At 57.3% G+C, this 15,177-nt stretch overlaps 8 protein-coding genes across 8 annotated transcripts; 4 read left to right on the plus strand and 4 right to left on the minus strand.

Moving 5' to 3' along the window:
- Window positions 1–16: 16 nt before the first annotated feature.
- FA10DRAFT_244723 (MFS general substrate transporter) lies at window positions 17–1,865 on the minus strand. Its single transcript, XM_025519353.1, has 3 exons — window positions 1,447–1,865; window positions 1,305–1,388; window positions 17–1,246 (listed from the first exon to the last, which is right to left on the minus strand). Exons 1-3 carry the CDS (start codon window positions 1,745–1,747, stop codon window positions 51–53), a joined length of 1,581 nt encoding a protein of 526 aa, XP_025374972.1. The 5' UTR covers window positions 1,748–1,865; the 3' UTR covers window positions 17–50.
- A 770-nt stretch (window positions 1,866–2,635) lies between these two features.
- FA10DRAFT_288490 (putative siderophore iron transporter mirC) lies at window positions 2,636–4,500 on the minus strand (the record flags this gene model as incomplete). The annotated part of the gene is made up of 2 exons (XM_025524206.1): window positions 2,636–4,241; window positions 4,310–4,500. The coding sequence occupies 2 exons, from the start codon at window positions 4,498–4,500 to the stop codon at window positions 2,636–2,638; spliced, it is 1,797 nt and encodes a 598-aa protein (XP_025374973.1).
- An 827-nt stretch (window positions 4,501–5,327) lies between these two features.
- On the minus strand, window positions 5,328–6,211 carry FA10DRAFT_273050 (hypothetical protein; the record flags this gene model as incomplete). The annotated part of the gene is made up of 3 exons (XM_025523154.1): window positions 5,328–5,450; window positions 5,524–5,882; window positions 5,950–6,211. The coding sequence occupies 3 exons, from the start codon at window positions 6,209–6,211 to the stop codon at window positions 5,328–5,330; spliced, it is 744 nt and encodes a 247-aa protein (XP_025374974.1).
- A 176-nt stretch (window positions 6,212–6,387) lies between these two features.
- Window positions 6,388–7,615, plus strand: FA10DRAFT_303873 (mitochondrial carrier; the record flags this gene model as incomplete). The annotated part of the gene is made up of 4 exons (XM_025525292.1): window positions 6,388–6,805; window positions 6,878–7,039; window positions 7,123–7,344; window positions 7,406–7,615. The coding sequence occupies exons 1-4, from the start codon at window positions 6,455–6,457 to the stop codon at window positions 7,613–7,615; spliced, it is 945 nt and encodes a 314-aa protein (XP_025374975.1). The 5' UTR covers window positions 6,388–6,454.
- FA10DRAFT_244732 (putative NADH-ubiquinone oxidoreductase 21 kDa subunit mitochondrial precursor) lies at window positions 7,371–8,444 on the minus strand. The gene is made up of 4 exons (XM_025519354.1): window positions 8,233–8,444; window positions 8,006–8,156; window positions 7,805–7,935; window positions 7,371–7,723 (listed from the first exon to the last, which is right to left on the minus strand). Exons 1-4 carry the CDS (start codon window positions 8,438–8,440, stop codon window positions 7,671–7,673), a joined length of 543 nt encoding a protein of 180 aa, XP_025374976.1. The 5' UTR covers window positions 8,441–8,444; the 3' UTR covers window positions 7,371–7,670.
- Window positions 8,445–8,993: 549 nt separating this feature from the next.
- Window positions 8,994–10,723, plus strand: FA10DRAFT_303875 (acyl-CoA dehydrogenase NM domain-like protein). The gene is made up of 5 exons (XM_025525293.1): window positions 8,994–9,248; window positions 9,307–9,757; window positions 9,824–10,306; window positions 10,381–10,478; window positions 10,541–10,723. The coding sequence occupies exons 1-5, from the start codon at window positions 9,095–9,097 to the stop codon at window positions 10,618–10,620; spliced, it is 1,266 nt and encodes a 421-aa protein (XP_025374977.1). The 5' UTR covers window positions 8,994–9,094; the 3' UTR covers window positions 10,621–10,723.
- A 966-nt stretch (window positions 10,724–11,689) lies between these two features.
- On the plus strand, window positions 11,690–12,903 carry FA10DRAFT_288496 (hypothetical protein; the record flags this gene model as incomplete). The annotated part of the gene is made up of 2 exons (XM_025524207.1): window positions 11,690–12,069; window positions 12,132–12,903. 2 exons carry the CDS (start codon window positions 11,690–11,692, stop codon window positions 12,901–12,903), a joined length of 1,152 nt encoding a protein of 383 aa, XP_025374978.1.
- Window positions 12,904–13,078: 175 nt separating this feature from the next.
- FA10DRAFT_176185 (hypothetical protein) lies at window positions 13,079–14,175 on the plus strand. The gene has a single exon (XM_025518272.1). The coding sequence runs from the start codon at window positions 13,253–13,255 to the stop codon at window positions 13,991–13,993; it is 741 nt and encodes a 246-aa protein (XP_025374979.1). The 5' UTR covers window positions 13,079–13,252; the 3' UTR covers window positions 13,994–14,175.
- The last annotated feature ends 1,002 nt before the right edge of the window (window positions 14,176–15,177 follow it).

A 15,177-nucleotide genomic window follows, 5' to 3' on the forward strand; every position in this document is an offset into this window, starting at 1 on the left:
AGTGAGAGAGAGAGACGTGATATTTTCGATGCGGTAGTATACATGCGAGACTAGTACGGGTACCTGAACGACCGAAGCTCCTTGTCGGTGTGGTCGGCGAGCTCGGCGAGCTTGGGGTCGTCTGCGCCCTCACCCCGCGCGTCCCTCGCCCGGTTCCAGAGCAGGTGGACGAGGCCGATTGCGCTGAGGCAGCAGGCCGAGATGACAAACATGACGAGCATTGTGATTTTGCCCGTCGTGAATTCGGGCGCCTCTCGCTGCAGCGCCGTCTGAGGCCCAATAATATTACCCGCGCAGTAGCCGAGCTGCAGGACGACGTTGAAGACAATCTTTTTGGTTGTGCCGGCCACGGCGCTGCTGAGCCAACTGTACAGCAGCGGGCTCGCGACGGGGAAAAAGAAGATGAGGTTGTACCCGGCCAGCTTGGTGATCTTGTCATTGACGCCAATGAGCATCGCCCCGCCGACGATGGCGACGATGAAGGAAAAGACGCCCGGGATGACGCGGGTGCCCGAGTACCGCGTCACAATTACGCCGAGAATGATGGCCACAATCTCCGCCAGGCCCGTCGACATGCCGACGAGTGCGGCCTTTTTGTTGTCGAAGCCGAGGCCCTTGATGATGACGGAGCTAAAGTTGGAGCTGACGCCGTTGGAGACGTTGGAAGACGCCACGGCAAAGAAGAAGAGATAGAGGCGGACGTCGAGGAGAGCCTCGTAGAGCTGCGCTCGCTTAAACGTCCGGTCGTGGAGACCCGTCTTGTTTTCGCGGATCCGCTCCAGCGCGACGATGCGCTGCCGTGGAGTCAACAGACGAGTCGTCTCTGGCTTCTCGGGCATGACTAGGAAGACGACGATGCCATAGCAAAAGGTGATGATGCCCAGGATGACGTAGAGCTGCTGCCAGACCTTGAGACTGCTGGGCCGCTGGGTTTGCACACCGTACGAGATGGCGCCGCCGAGAATCTGCGCCGTGCCGTTTTGCATAAACCAGATACTGGTGCGAGCGACTTGCTCCTTGGAGCGGTAGAAACGGCCGGTGATGAGGATAAAGGCAGGCGTCAGGGCCGCCTCAAAGATGCCGAGAAAGAGGCGGCAGGCGACAAGGCCGGCGTAGTTGAAGCAGGTGGCGTGCAGCGCGAGGGTCGTGCCCCACAAGATGATGCAGACGCCGACGTAGCGAGTCAAGGGCAACTTCTGCATGAAAAAACCATGCACGGGCGATGCAGCCAGGTAGCCGATGTAGACTTTGATACGGCAAGTGAGTGGCTTATTTGACTAGAAGTCACTGATAACGAGACTCACAGATGCTGCCGAGCCAGCTGTACTGCTGGCCATGAAGGCCGAGATCTTTTTGGATACCAAGCAGGTTGGCATAGTTAAGAGAGCCTAAAAATTCCGTCTATCAGCTACGTCACCTTGACCAGCTCTGACGTAACCGACTCACTCTTGTCGAGGTACTGGAGCAGGACCGAGAGGCACATCATGGGCATCATCACCATGTCGATCTTCCTCAGGGTCGCCCGTCGTTCTTCCCTTGTCGCTGGCTCGGCATGGTCCGGGTCGAGGTGCAGCGCGTCGAGCTTCCGCTTTGCTTCGTCGTCGACTTCGCCACCATCGTCGTGTCCCGTCTTCTCGGCCAGGGCGGAGGAGCCCTTGGAAGAGACGGCCTCGATGTCGTCGCCGTTTGGTCGAGCCAAGTCGAGCGACGTGTTTGTCACGGTCGGCTTCTCCTCAACAGACTTCATCGTCAGGGAGATTGATGGGAAGGCTGATGCAGGAGAAGAAGAGAGTGAAGAGGAACAGGTACGCCCCCCCTCACCCTCAAAGCTTATAAGAGGCCTTGCCCCCACTCTTGCGAAGCTAGCATCGCGAAGAAATTAGCGCAGACTAATTGAGGGCAGGCAGGCAGGCAAAACCAGCCAGGGCAGAGAGATAAAGTAGTAGTAAAATTTAGCGCGCCTCTGCTCAAACTCCTCGATTATTGGACGCCGCCAGCGCCGGGGGGGCTCTCCTGCTGCTGCTAAAAAATTCGTTGAGTGGTATAGATAAGGCGGAAGAACTTTAGGGCCGTCCATTTCGGCAGTCTCTCCTATCTCTCGGTCTGTCTCGGGTCATCAGGAACAAAAGCGCGCAAGGAGAACGCTTGGTAGAGGTGATGGCGAGTCCTGAACATTCTTCCCCTCGGCGAATTTTAGAACCCAGGCGAGATCGATGAGGGGGAGATCAGGTTTGTGTGACAGCCGTCGGGGGCCACTTTTCGACTGGCATCAACAACCGGTCTCAGGACGCAAGGACCGATCGCAGTGTGAAAGAGATTGCACAAGAGAGATGATTCGGCAGGATGTCGGTCAGTCGGCGCTGGCCTGCTAGCCAAAGCCATCGAAAGCCCTCTTCTTCGTCGGGGCGGAGCTGTGTGGCGCCCAGAGACACAACATATCTTGCACAGGGGCCGCACAGCTCTGCCGCAACGAACATCAGACAAGGCAGGAGACGGACAAGGTGACAGTGAATGCTTGCGAATCTATCCATGCAGTGTAACAACATACAAGAGAGCAGAGACGAAGGAGTAAAGATGACCAGGGCCCGAGCAGAATCAGGGTACTTTTTAGATGAAATATGTGGCTTGAGAATGATCAGGCGTGTGTGTGCTCGGGGCGGTTCTCGTACTGAAGGCCTTGCCCATCGTCGCGATCGTACCTGCGGTTGATCCTTCCACCAACGAGCTCGTCGCTGACACAGTTCTGTCCGTCGCCCAGCTTGTGGTCGGTCAGGAACAGGGTGCCAATGATGGGGACGGCCGCGAGACAGATGCCTGCAATGAGAACCACGTGCATGTACTCATTCCACGCCGCGATGAAGGCGTTTCGTTCAGGCGAGCCGACGGCCCAGGTGACTGTCGTAGGCGAAGCAAAGGCGCTGGTAATCTCGGCAGCGCTCACGCCGACGGCGCCCAGCTTCTCGTTGAGTTGGGTAAGAAGCACCTTGTTCTGGATCGCGCCCACGATGGCCGAGCCGACCGAGCCGCCGAGCTCGGTCATGAGAAGGACAAAGGCCGTGACCATGGCCACGTGCTGGTGGCGCACCGAAACCTGGGCAGCCAGCTGGATGAGGAGGCCCTGGATGCCGCCGCCCATTCCCTGAATGATCTGGGGGATCACAACCTGGGCCGTCGTCGAGGTGGCGTCACGGTAGCGGATCATGAGGCCGAGACCGAGCATGCGAATGCAAGTGCCGGCGAGGAGAAGGTACTTGTACCGCTTGAGGCCCAGGATGATAAAGCCCGCAGCGATGCCAAAGATGGTGAGACTGAGCGACTGCGTGTTGGAAAAGTAGGTGGCGTCTTTGACGGTCCAGTCTGGGTGCGTGACTTGAACCCAGTAGTAGGCGGGAGTCCAGGAGATGTAGAACGAGGCAAAGTCAAAGAATCCGATGGCGAGAGCGGGGATAGCGACATCCTTGTTGAGGACAAAGTGACGGCGGAAAATGGGCTTTGGCGAGAGGAAGTACTGCTGGAATGGCAGGGCAACGATGCATGCACCGCCGACGGCAAACATGACATCGATGTGCGGCGACTCGTAGCCCTTTGCGGCGACAGACTCGAGACTCAGAGGCAGCAATATCAGGAGGAAGCCGGCGCAGAGAAGAAGGAGGCCGAGGGCATCGATGTCGACGAGGAAGGCCTTGAGTCCCTGGAGAGGCGACATCGACAGGTAAGGGTGGCGAGGAGCCAGGGCCTCCTTCTTTGCCTTTCGCTGCGTCAGGGCGAGGGAGAGGATGATGGGCGCAGCAGCGACTGGGAAGACGATGGCAAAGCTGCCTGGACCCCAGCGCCAGAGATTGCTCAGGGAGTTGGAGGCGAGGTCCTGGGTGATGAGAGGTGCGACGCCAAAATTGATGATGTAAGGCAGCGTGATGAGGCTGACTGCAACACCGCGCCACTTTGTCGTCGTAATGTCGGCAAGGACAATCTGCTGCATGATCTGGGTGCCCGTGTTGCCAAAGGCGTAGAAGACCGTGCCGGCGATGAGGGCGCCAAAGTTCTGGCACGAGGCGATGATGATGAAGCCGATGATGTACATAAAGAGCGAGATTGCGTAGCCCTCGGCGCGGCCAAAGACGTCTGCCAGCTTGGCGACGGGGAACTTGCCGACGGCGATGATAACACCCTGCGTCGTCGAGACGGCAATGTAGAGCGGGTACTTGTTCATATGCGTGGCCGCAGCCTGCAGATATGCGTACCTGTTTGTCATCCACCATCGACGATCAGCGCTCGTCACTAGCTCTATTAGTAGGAACGACTTGCTCACATGGTGTTGTTGTCAAGACCAGTGACGTAGGCAACGAGGGCGATGCCCAGGAATGCCACCCAGATCTTCCAGCCAGCGACGGAGCGGGCTGCCTCGGCGGCGAGGACTCCGACCTGGGGAGCATCACCCTTTGCGACGAGCGACTCATCGCTCGACTCGACCGACGCACGCTCCTCGTGCTTTTCCGACATACTGCGAGAGGCGAGAGAGAGGTGAGGAGATGGGGATGAGGGGGGGATGGTGAAGTGGTGGGAAGGCCGGGTTAGATGCTATCGTACTTATACTGGTGAATGTCGTGATTTTTTTTTTTTTTCCTCCTCTTTCCCCTCTTTTGCGAAACGCCACAATTGATTCACTTTGTTCCTAGGTGTCGCCGCCGCAAAGAGAAGCAGGACACGCACTGTATGGTCGTGCAGATTGGTGCGAGATGCCTGAGAGGCTAGACGGTTGTTGCAGTACGAATCCTCGCCGAAAGTCGGGCCCGTAAATGTCACAAGTGCAGACCTCGCAGTCTTTTTCGGCACAGCGCGCAGAGACTGATGAGGAGTCGCCGTATATCCCGGTCTCGAAGCGCACTCGAGGAGCGAGGAGCGAGGCGACCGGCAGCGACAGTGATAGAGGAGAGGAAGGGGATTCGGCAGCAAACTTGATCAGATCAGATAAACGCTCCCCTGCATCACGGCTGCATCCTTCCAGCGGCTTTTTTTTGCACATCAAAATTTAGCCTTTTATTCTCTCTCTCCCACTAGCTCCAAGGGGGGAAGATTGAAGAAAAAAAAAAGGCACCGACAAGTTGTGAAGCAAAAAACGACCGAGGCCGAAGAGGACCACGCGAAGGAAGACAACGGGTAAAGCGGTCACAGCAATGACAAACGACATTTATTGACAGCCTGGACCAGCGATCCAAGCCATTGGACCGATCTGATTGCATCGCTTGTTTGCCAAGAGTGGCGCATCCATGCTCCGACGTTCCATGGCAGAAGGGATGGGCCTCGGAAGACGTCGACATTTTAGTTTGTCATTGCTTGCGCACCGGTGACAGAGGCCGGTTGAAGCCACCTTTTCGCTGCATGTACTGGCGCCAGGTTCGCTCCTTCTTCACATATGCAGCTCCCTCTTGGTTGTTGTTGACCTTGGAGCCCTTGATTCATTCGCCCGGGAAATGTCAGTTTGCTGTCTAGCACATCGTCTCAGCATTCTACCGCTCTTCTCACCTTTGTCGAGCCGAAGCCACCAAAACCCATAGCAGCCATCATAGCTTCTTCGTCCTCGTCTCCTTCTCCGCCTTCCCCTTGCCCTTGCCCACTTTCAACGTCGTCCGCACGGGTATCGTCTCTTTGCTTGCTTCTTCCTCTCGGCTCTTCATCATCCGTGCGTCCCGAGTGCCTGTCTCCCCTTGTGTCTGCGCCTCGTCTCGCGGGCGATTCGCTCCTGTCGCGGTGCCTTCTCCTCTGTCCGTCTCCGTCGTCTCTTCGATACCTGTCTTCCCTGTCCCAGTCACTGCGCTCTTGTCGAGGTGGCGGCTGCCCATCGTAGTCTCTGCGAGAGGGAGGATGCCGATCTCCACGGTAGTCTGTTTGCAATGCCAGCTGCTCAGAAATGCGCATCCGAAAGGTGAAAGTACTAGTCCCGACACTCACCTCGATCTCTGCGATCCCTGCCACCCCCGCCCCTTCTGTCATCTCTCTCGCCCCCATATGGCTCACGCCTGTACGAGGAGTGGCTGCTGCTGCCCCCTCCGTCGTACCTCAGGTCGCCTGCCCCGCCCTCGCGCCCCGCAGGCCTGTCCCAGTCGCGAGAGCCATATCCGCCTCTTCCTCCCTCATACCCATCCCTGTCGTATCCTCGTCGCGCCCTGCTGTCTCCATCCCGTGGCGGTGGGGGCGCTGGCCTTCTCGACATTGTACCAGCAGTAGTGTCTTTTGAAGTAGTCGCAGGCTGAGGCACAAGCAATCGCAGGATGAAATGTGCCTTCTTCACTCAGCCTTGCATCTGAACTAAGAAAAGTCGCGCCTCATAAAAGAATGAAAGGCCACGCGACTCGGTGACTCTTTCTCCACCTTCTTCTGCGCCGGCTAGGAAGAACGAGAAACATTACGACTCGAGAGCGGAAAGCAGAAAGAAGAGGGAGAGGTCAGGGTAACAATGACGAGCATGGACGATGGCGGCACGGCGTCCTTGCCTCGCCGCCGCGCTGCTGCACCCTCGTACAGCACCTCGCTGCTCGCGGGCGCGCTGAGCGGGCTGACGGTGGATCTGCTCTTCTATCCCATCGACACGCTCAAGACACGCATGCAGTCGCGCCAGGGCTTCCTCGCCGCCGGTGGCTTCACGGGCATCTACCGCGGCATCGGAAGCGTCGCCGTGGGCAGTGCGCCGGGCGCGGCGGCTTTCTTTGTCGTGTACGAGCGCATGAAGCCGGTGTTGACGGACCTCACCGGCCAGCCCGACGGGTCCGCCCTCGTGCACATGACGGCCGCAAGCACAGCCGAGGTGGTGAGTCTTGTCTATCGGTGCGACATAGCAGCTCTTTTGAGCTGAAAGTTTGCATATGTGACAAACAAACAGGCAGCATGCATGATCAGGGTCCCGACAGAGGTCATCAAGTCGCGCCAGCAGACGTCGGCATATGGCACAAAGACGTCGTCAGCCCAGGCCTTTCGCGCAGTGATGCGAGAGGCGGGCCCGCGGGGCTACTATAGAGGCTTCGCCGGCACTGTAGGGCGAGAGGTGCGTCTCGGCACAGTCCACGTCTTGATGCTGGCTTGTGAAGAAGGACCGGTGCTCACTCAACCTTACTCTCCCTCGGACAGATCCCGTTCACCTGCATTCAGTTCCCCCTCTATGAGCACCTAAAGCTGCGAATGGCACGGTCGCCCTTCTTCTCCGGCCGGGAGGGCGCTGCTTCGGAGAAAGGGCACTCGCGGTCAATACCGACCTGGCAGGCCGGGCTAGCAGGCAGCATCGCTGGTGCGATTGCAGCGGGACTCACGACGCCGCTGGACGTCGTCAAGACACGCATCATGCTCGAGCGGGTCAGTGTTTCTTTTTCGAAAGTGAGAAGGCGGAGCTGACAAAGATTGACTGACGACACAGCGCGCACACAATGTCGCGCCAGCCGAACCCCTCTCCAGTCCAACGGGCGTCAACACCAAAATCATCCCCACCTTGACGCACATCTTTCGAAACGAGGGTCCAGCGGCCCTCTTTTCTGGCTTTGTGCCCCGCACCCTCTGGATCGGCCTGGGCGGCGCCGTCTTCCTGGGCACCTTTGAGGCTGGTGTCAAGCTGCTCGAGGCTGCGTGAATTATACACTGTGCTATAGACAAATCTCAAATCGCAATCCCCAGCGACTCTGTCTCTACTTGGTGTGGTGAATGCGGAGCTTGCCGGGGACGTGGTCGTAGTTTGCAGCTGTACGATGGAAAGGAGGTCATTGGAAGTGAGTCTGATTTGCTCATCTTCGGAAAGCAACACGAAAGCTAGGGCACCCACCGTAGCTCTTGGGAGGGATCCGGGCCTTGTGGGGCTCCTGGACAAAGTAAGGCCAGTTTTGCTTCTCGCAAAAGTGAATGGCATCGTCCTTTGTGCGGAACTTGAGGTAAGTGCCCTGCATGTAGTCGGCCCTATAAGACACACGCAGTATCCGTCAGCAGCCGAAGAACAAAGTCAGAAGGGAAGAGGAAAAAAACTCACGAGCTGGCCCAGCCCATCAGCGGGTTCTCCCAGCGACCACTGCCCTGGAGAATGTCAAAGTCGACGCGCCAGTAGGCGGTGCCGGCCTTTCCGGACGAGTTGGCTGTCTTGGCCGGCTTGAAGATGCGCACCTGTCGCTGGTGCAGCTCCGCTGTCGTCGTCGACGTCGAATTGAGGTGTCAGCAGAGTTCAATCATATGGGAGGGAAAGGGCACAAAGGTACACACGGGGAGCATCGTTGACGACGTCCGCCAGGACGGCAGTGTGCTGCCTCTCCTGCTGCTCCTTGATAATGTCGCGCTGCTCGGACGAGGACACAGCCGCGGGCGTCTGCACGTCCCTGGCCACCCGCGTCGTGCTGAGCGACCGGACGGCGGCGGGCGCACGCAGGAGAGGCGTGGCCAGACGAGACGCCGAGTATCGAAGGAGCGACATGGTGTTGCGGTGTGGCTTCCCTTTGAGAGACCGAAAGCTGGAGGAAATCGCAAATGACTGATTGGGCGCGCGTTTTTCGGCCGAATTTCAAACCTGGATCTTGAGCGCGCCGCGATGGCGAGGGCAATGGCGACGGCGATGGCGAGGGCAAGAAGAATCACACCAGGAGCAGGAAGCCAGAAGAGAAGGTCAGGAAATCAATGTATCTCAGTGGACAGTGCTGAAAAGGCTTTGCTCCATGTACAGAAGTTCTTCGGGAGAACGGTGTGTGGCAGAAGCGACGCAAATAAGGCATGAGGATGAGTTGAAGATCGGTCACTTCCGTGGCATATGGGAGGACTTTAGGCACAAAAGAGCCCGTGAGACCGTTTCTTGCTCTCCTCCAATGAGTGCAAGTTGCAGCCAGATGAAGCTCTCTGTGAGGGAGCAATCCGTGATGGAGTTGTCGGTCAAAGGGAAGGTTTGTCGCGTGGCAAATCTATAAGCCTCGGCTTCGGCCTAGTGACAGGGCCGAAGTCATTTTCAACTGGCTGCCTGACTAACAACGCGGTCAACAGGACCCCGGAAATTAAATAGAGGCCACCACCACCGCCGCTGCTTCCCTCGTCTGCATTGCCACTACTACTTTCGCTTTCTCACCCGTCAAAGCCAACCATGTCGCTCTTTGCTCGTCGTGCCGGACTGGGCCTCGCCCGTCGTAGTGCAGCCTCCACCCTGACGGCGCCGAAGCGGGCGTTTGCGTCCGAGGCGGCGGCCGCCCTGAGCGGACCCAGCTTCAAGCTCAACGAGGACCAGGAGGCATACCAGGGTGCGTTGTTCTAAAGGAAGAACACTTGATGTCATGTGTATTGACGACTCCCCAATAGAGCTCGCCCGGAGATTCACAGCAGAGAACATCATCCCCAAGGCCAAGCACCACGATGAGACGATGGAGTACCCCTGGGAGATCATCAAGGCTGCTCACGCTGCTGGCCTGGTCAACACTCACATTCCGCAAGAGTACGGTGGTGCAGGCCTGAGCCTTCTTGAGGGCGCGTTGGTCTCCGAGGAGCTCGCGTTCGGCTGCTCGGGCATCCAGACGGCCATTGAGGCCAACGGCCTCGCTGAGGCGCCCCTCCTCGTTGCCGCTAGCCACGAGCTCAAGCAGAAGTACTTGGGCCGAATGACTGAGGAGCCTCTTGTGGCCAGCTACTGCGTCACTGAGCCAGGCGCAGGCTCTGATGTCGCCAATATCACAACGCGCGCCGAGAAGAAGGGCGATAAGTACATTCTCAACGGTACCAAGATGTGGATCACAAACGGCGGCCACGCCAACTGGTGAGTTGCGCACACTCCCTCCTTCTCTCGCTGTTTTCATGCGCATACTGATGACATGGCAAATAGGTACTTTGTGCTGGCCAAGACTGACCCAACGCAAAAGGCCAACAAGTCCATGACTGGCTTTGTCGTCGATGGCGACAGCGCAGGCATCGTCAAGGGCAAAAAGGAGATCAACATGGGCCAGCGGTGCAGCGACACGCGCATGATCACCTTTGAAAACGTCGAGGTGCCTGCGGAGAACGTGCTCGGAAAGGAGGGCGATGGCTTCAAGATTGCCATGGGCGCCTTTGACATTACCCGACCCCTGATTGCTGCCTCGGCCACCGGCGTCGCCTCGCGGGCGCTGACAGAGGCGGCCAAGTACGCCCACGAGCGAAAGACGATGGGCCGCCCCATTATCCAGCACCAGGCCATCGCGTTCATGCTCGCCGACATGGCCATCCGTGTCGAGGCTGCCCGCGCCCTCACCTGGCGCGCCGCTGGGATCAAGGACCAGGGCGAGCGCAACTCATACGCGGCCTCGGTCGCAAAGGCCTTCGCTTCTAAGTTGGTGTCCCTCCAGCTCTGCTTTGTTACTGTTCTCCATCGACTGACTCGCTTTTTCCCCTTCCCCTCCACAGCGCTGCAGTGCGGAACGCAGACGACGCCGTGCAGGTCCTGGGTGGCATCGGCTTCAACACCGAGGCGCCCGTCGAGAAGCTCTACCGTGACTCAAAGAGTGCGTCTGATTTCCTCTCTTCTTTTTTGAACTCAGGACACCAAGCTGACCCTCTGCACCAGTCCTGGAGATCTACGAAGGCCCCACGCAGATCCAGAAGCTCATTATCTCGAGGTTCGTCGAGGACCGTTTCAAGCCATAATGTCGAGTGTTCTGCTCTCCCCTCCACCAAAATTCCAGTACCTCTCTTATACTCTAGATGCAATTTTTGCCAAGCCATGATGGAAACCTACTTTTACACAAAGCCAGTCAGGCTGTCGAGAGGGAGAGAGAAAGAGAGTCGTTGATCTCTACTCGAGCTCGACCTGTCCACCGGCGGCCTCGACGGCCTTTTGCAGCTTCTCGGCATCCTCCTTGGTGAGGCCCTCCTTGAGCGTCTGGGGAGCGCTCTCGACAAACTTCTTGGCCTCGACGAGGTTCATTGTGCTGTTCAGCGCCTTGACCTCCTTGATGACCTTTGCCTTTGCCGACGCATCCTTGAGGCCCTTGAGCACGACGGTGAAAATCGTCTTTTCCTTGGGCTTCTCCTCCTCGGCTGGCGCTGCGCCCGAGGCAGCTGCGGCGGGGGCAGCGGGCCCGGCAGATGCGACGGGCATGGCAATATCTTGGATATTGAGCCGAGTCTGTTTTTTGTGTCCTCACTTGTCAGCAAAGGAGATTCTAAAGGAGGGAAAGGAGATGAGTAGAAAAGGGAACGGACCTTGAGTTGGCTGACGAGCTCGGCAGCTTCCAGAAGCGTCAGACGCTCAATCTGGTCCACGATTCCGCTCAGCTTCGGGTCCGCCGACGCTGCTGCTGATGCTGCTGATGAGCCTGCCGCTGCAGCACCAGCGGTAGCTGGCGGAGGAGGCGCTGGGGCTGAGTTTGGCGACGTTGCGGCCGAGGGCGCGCCGCCCTGTCGGAGGGAAGACGTCGTAGAGAGGCTCCGCGATGGGGTCCCCCGAGACGCGCTGCCGAGTGACCGGGCGAGCGTTCGCATGCTTCGCAGCGACATGGCGCTCATGCTGTAGGAATGGAGAGAGGGGCAAGAGTGACGATGAGCACCACCGCAGATGAGAAGATGAGGAAGGGAAACCTGAAAAAGCAAAACCACGTGGATCGTGAGAGTCGTGTGTTCACGTGCGCCAAGTGGACCCTGTGCTTCCGAATGGGCGCTCGAGCCCTCTCGCAAGGACCGGCGCGACTCTAGCGTGTGGAATGCTTCCAAGGCCATGGCAAGGAGGGCATCGTCGCCGGTCGCGGGCGACAGTATCTCACGAAGCAGCGTAAAGAGGGAAAGGGAGCTGCAGAAGCGTAAGCTCTCTTCGGGACATGGAGACCCGCATGCACGCAGACGAATTAGCATCAATGACGACGAAAGGGAGCACGAGGACGTCTTTCACCTTAGGCAGCTTCTCTCGACGCGAGGCACAAATGGTGATGCTGCGCCGATCACTCTTCAGGCATACGAGGAGGCGCTCGTCAATGATGAGGACATGGCAAAGAGGATGGCTATGCCCGCATCTGAGTCTTCCTCGTCTGGACCTGGCTTCCTCATTCCCTGGCGAGGCAAGGATGCCGAGGGAAGAGACGTAGAGATTTGGACGGACAGGTGTGTTTGCTCCAGGCGAAAACAATCTAGCTCCATGCTGATGCTGACGTACAAACGTCAAGGTACGATGCATTGCACCTCCTAAGCTGTCAGCCGCCAGATTCCATCTCGACTGCGTCTTCGCCCAAGGCGAGTCACAAAGAAGACGCACCCCTGCCGTCTCAGCGGCCCACTTCACCTGGATGGTCGGACCTAGACTCAGACAGCGAAGATATGTACTTCCTCACAGCAAAGCAGGTCAAGGCACACTATACCGAAAAGCACCGACGGCGGCTCGCCAGTCTCCGTGAGCAACGAATCTCGGCCCTCGAAGAACAAGAACGAGCACAGGAAAGGCCATGCAGGGCTATGCAAGAATCTGGAGAAGATCAAGAAGAAGAGGCAGTCAGCCAGGCTCAGATGGACCTCATGAAGCGGACAGCGAGAGCGATGCGGGCCGCGGGCAACCCAAAGGTCCTCGAGATGAAGATCCTGGCTAACCATGGCTCCGATGGTCGCTTTGCCTTTTTGTCGAGCAAGGCCAAGGGAAGGGCAAGAGAGGTTTGGCAAAAGCTCTTGAACGGCGTGGAGGATGTCGAGGAGCGGGAGGAGGGAAAAGGGTCGACGAGGATGGGGATGGGTCAGCTCGCAGGCTATGAAAGCGAAAGCGACGATGGCGACGACAACGATGACGAAGGGGAGGAAATTCACAGGCAACAGTCACCAAAAGCCTTAGGGGACAAAGAAGCAGAGGCCAGAAAAAGAGAGGCGCGATTGCAGAGGGCGCGAGAATGGAGCAAGAGACGACGCGAGGAGGAGAATGCGAGAGGAGAAGACGTAATGGAAGGTGGCTAGGAGTGGGACTTCGCGGCGACGGTATCGCGCCCATGGTGCAATCATTGTTTTGGCAACAAACACAGAAAAGCGTGAGAGAGAAAGAGTGTCGCCCTTCCTTCAGTGAGGAGAACGGCGCACTTTCGGTCGCCATCGGCTTTCAATTGGCTGAGCGTACGCGCCGCGCGAATGACGAGGCGAAAGGCCACACCTCAGCTTTGAAGAGACAACACGACGCACAGCATTCGCTCCGGAGGGCGTTGGCGCTTTACGCGCACTGACGCACGCATCATGCCATAAAAGGTCGACAACAGCATCCTCTTTTCTGCCACGGACCACCATTTCCTCCCCTCGAAAATTCGGCTCAAAGATGTGGTTCGCTCGTCTTCTGTTCATGTTCTTTCTCGTTGCCTATTCCGTCAATGCCATGGAAGAAGGAGGATCGTCTCCGTCGACACAGCGGAATCCCATAGAGGAAAGCCTTTCGCGCGGCATGGCAAAGCTTGGGGTCAGCTCTAACGTAGGTGTAAATACTCGCCTGACGAATCAGATGGCAAAGCTCCATCTCAGCCCAGCAGGGGAAGCTATGCCGTCCGCCTCGAGATCAGACCAAGCGTCAGCTTTACGAAAGAAGAAAATGAGAAAAGAAACATTGGAAAGCTCGAAACCGGTCAAATTCAAGAGGACCACAGCACGTAGAACGGCTCACGCTTTTCGGGACCTGCAAGACAAGCAGAGGGCCTCGCAGCTGGTCAACTTCGAACCAACCAGAAGCTTTTACGAACTTTTGAGAGCTAAAGAGGTTGACCGGATTCAAGTTATGCGTGCAGACTTGAGACAGGTAGAGCGTGAAAAATTGGAGGCCTCATCCGAAATGAAACAACTGGAAGAAGAGATAGAGTCTGCGATGCAATCTAAAAACCCAGATCTGAAGGCCATCAACAGCGCAATAAGTCAGGCGAAAGACCTGAAAGAATTCCTTCTGCAGGTCGAAAAGCTCGAATCTTGGGGCGAAGGGCAATTAACACGCCTCTCGAAGAAAGACAGGCGACTCGCATCAATGACAGTGCCGAAGCAAGAGGAAGGGCGCGATGGGCCAAATGTTTCGTAGGAGCAGCCACCAGACGGGGTCAAAAGGCGCATTGCACCAAAGAGGAACTGAAAGTATGGCGCTTCCGACGTCTGCAACAAATTCGGCTGACACGGCTGTTGGGATCATTGCGATGCCTATTACTATCCCCCGACACACGCTCTTCTGTATTTCTCTATATCAATCGAATCACTGCTTTCTTTCGTCATGTGTTCGATCGAGGATGCGGTCGGCTTCTTCGTCACCGCAGCAGAAAGGCTTAGACCCTTACCGTGTGAAGCTCAGGACCACAGTCTGATCTTGCGGTCTCGTCTCTGGTCGAAGTAAGCTGGTGCTCAAGTGCTCCGTTATAAATCGCTTTTTTGGCCGGGTAAGTGTGATTACCGAGGGAGCGCTCCGGGTCAGAGCGAGTATCGGTTCTCTTTCGGTTGCGTAACCTCGGCCGTGAGGGGCTGTTGTGCTGAAACAATCACGCAATGCGGGGCGAAATGGGCCTTTCGGGCGTCAGTGACACAGCAAAGCACAAGGCGCTTGTTCCGGGGGTGGCGCTCGCATTGGGAGTTGTGCTACAAAAGGTCGATGGCAACGTTCCTTCTCTCTTCTTCACACAAAACACAACCTGCGCCTCAGATGCTCCACTCAAAGATGCGATTCGCTCGCTGTCTGTTCATCCTCGTCGTCATCGGCGCCATATCTTCCGTCGTCATGGCCATGGACATCGCGCGAACCCCTTCTGTCAATTTAGAGAGCCCACTCACAAAGGAAATTAGGAAAGAGCTGTTTCGTCTCGAATCTCAGGTCAGCCAGCATGAGAAAGTCATAGACGATGGCCTGACGCACCAGATGGCAAGGCTCCAACTCAATCCCGAAAGAGGCGCCGTGCCTCCTGTCCAGAATCCAGACCAAGCGTCAACTTCACACATGGAAATAGATGGGAAAGATAAACAAGACACCGCGGAAACGGCCGACTTCAACCAGCGTCAAAAAGCCGTAGTGGCCTGGCTTGAAGAATTACTGTCCCTAGTGGACGAATATCAGAGGAAGCTCGCAAGCGAAGAGGTGAGAACCCAAAACGAGGTCATGGAAGCAGACCGAGACTACCGGAACCAACATCCCTTGGACCGATCTCCCTGGGTCCGACCCCCTTCGGAACACCCTCCCTGGGTCCGACCCCCTTCGGAACACCCTCCCTGGGTCCGACCCCC

The sequence above is a fragment of the Acaromyces ingoldii genome (assembly GCF_003144295.1).
Source record: "Acaromyces ingoldii strain MCA 4198 unplaced genomic scaffold FA10scaffold_6, whole genome shotgun sequence".
NCBI lineage: Eukaryota > Fungi > Basidiomycota > Exobasidiomycetes > Exobasidiales > Cryptobasidiaceae > Acaromyces > Acaromyces ingoldii.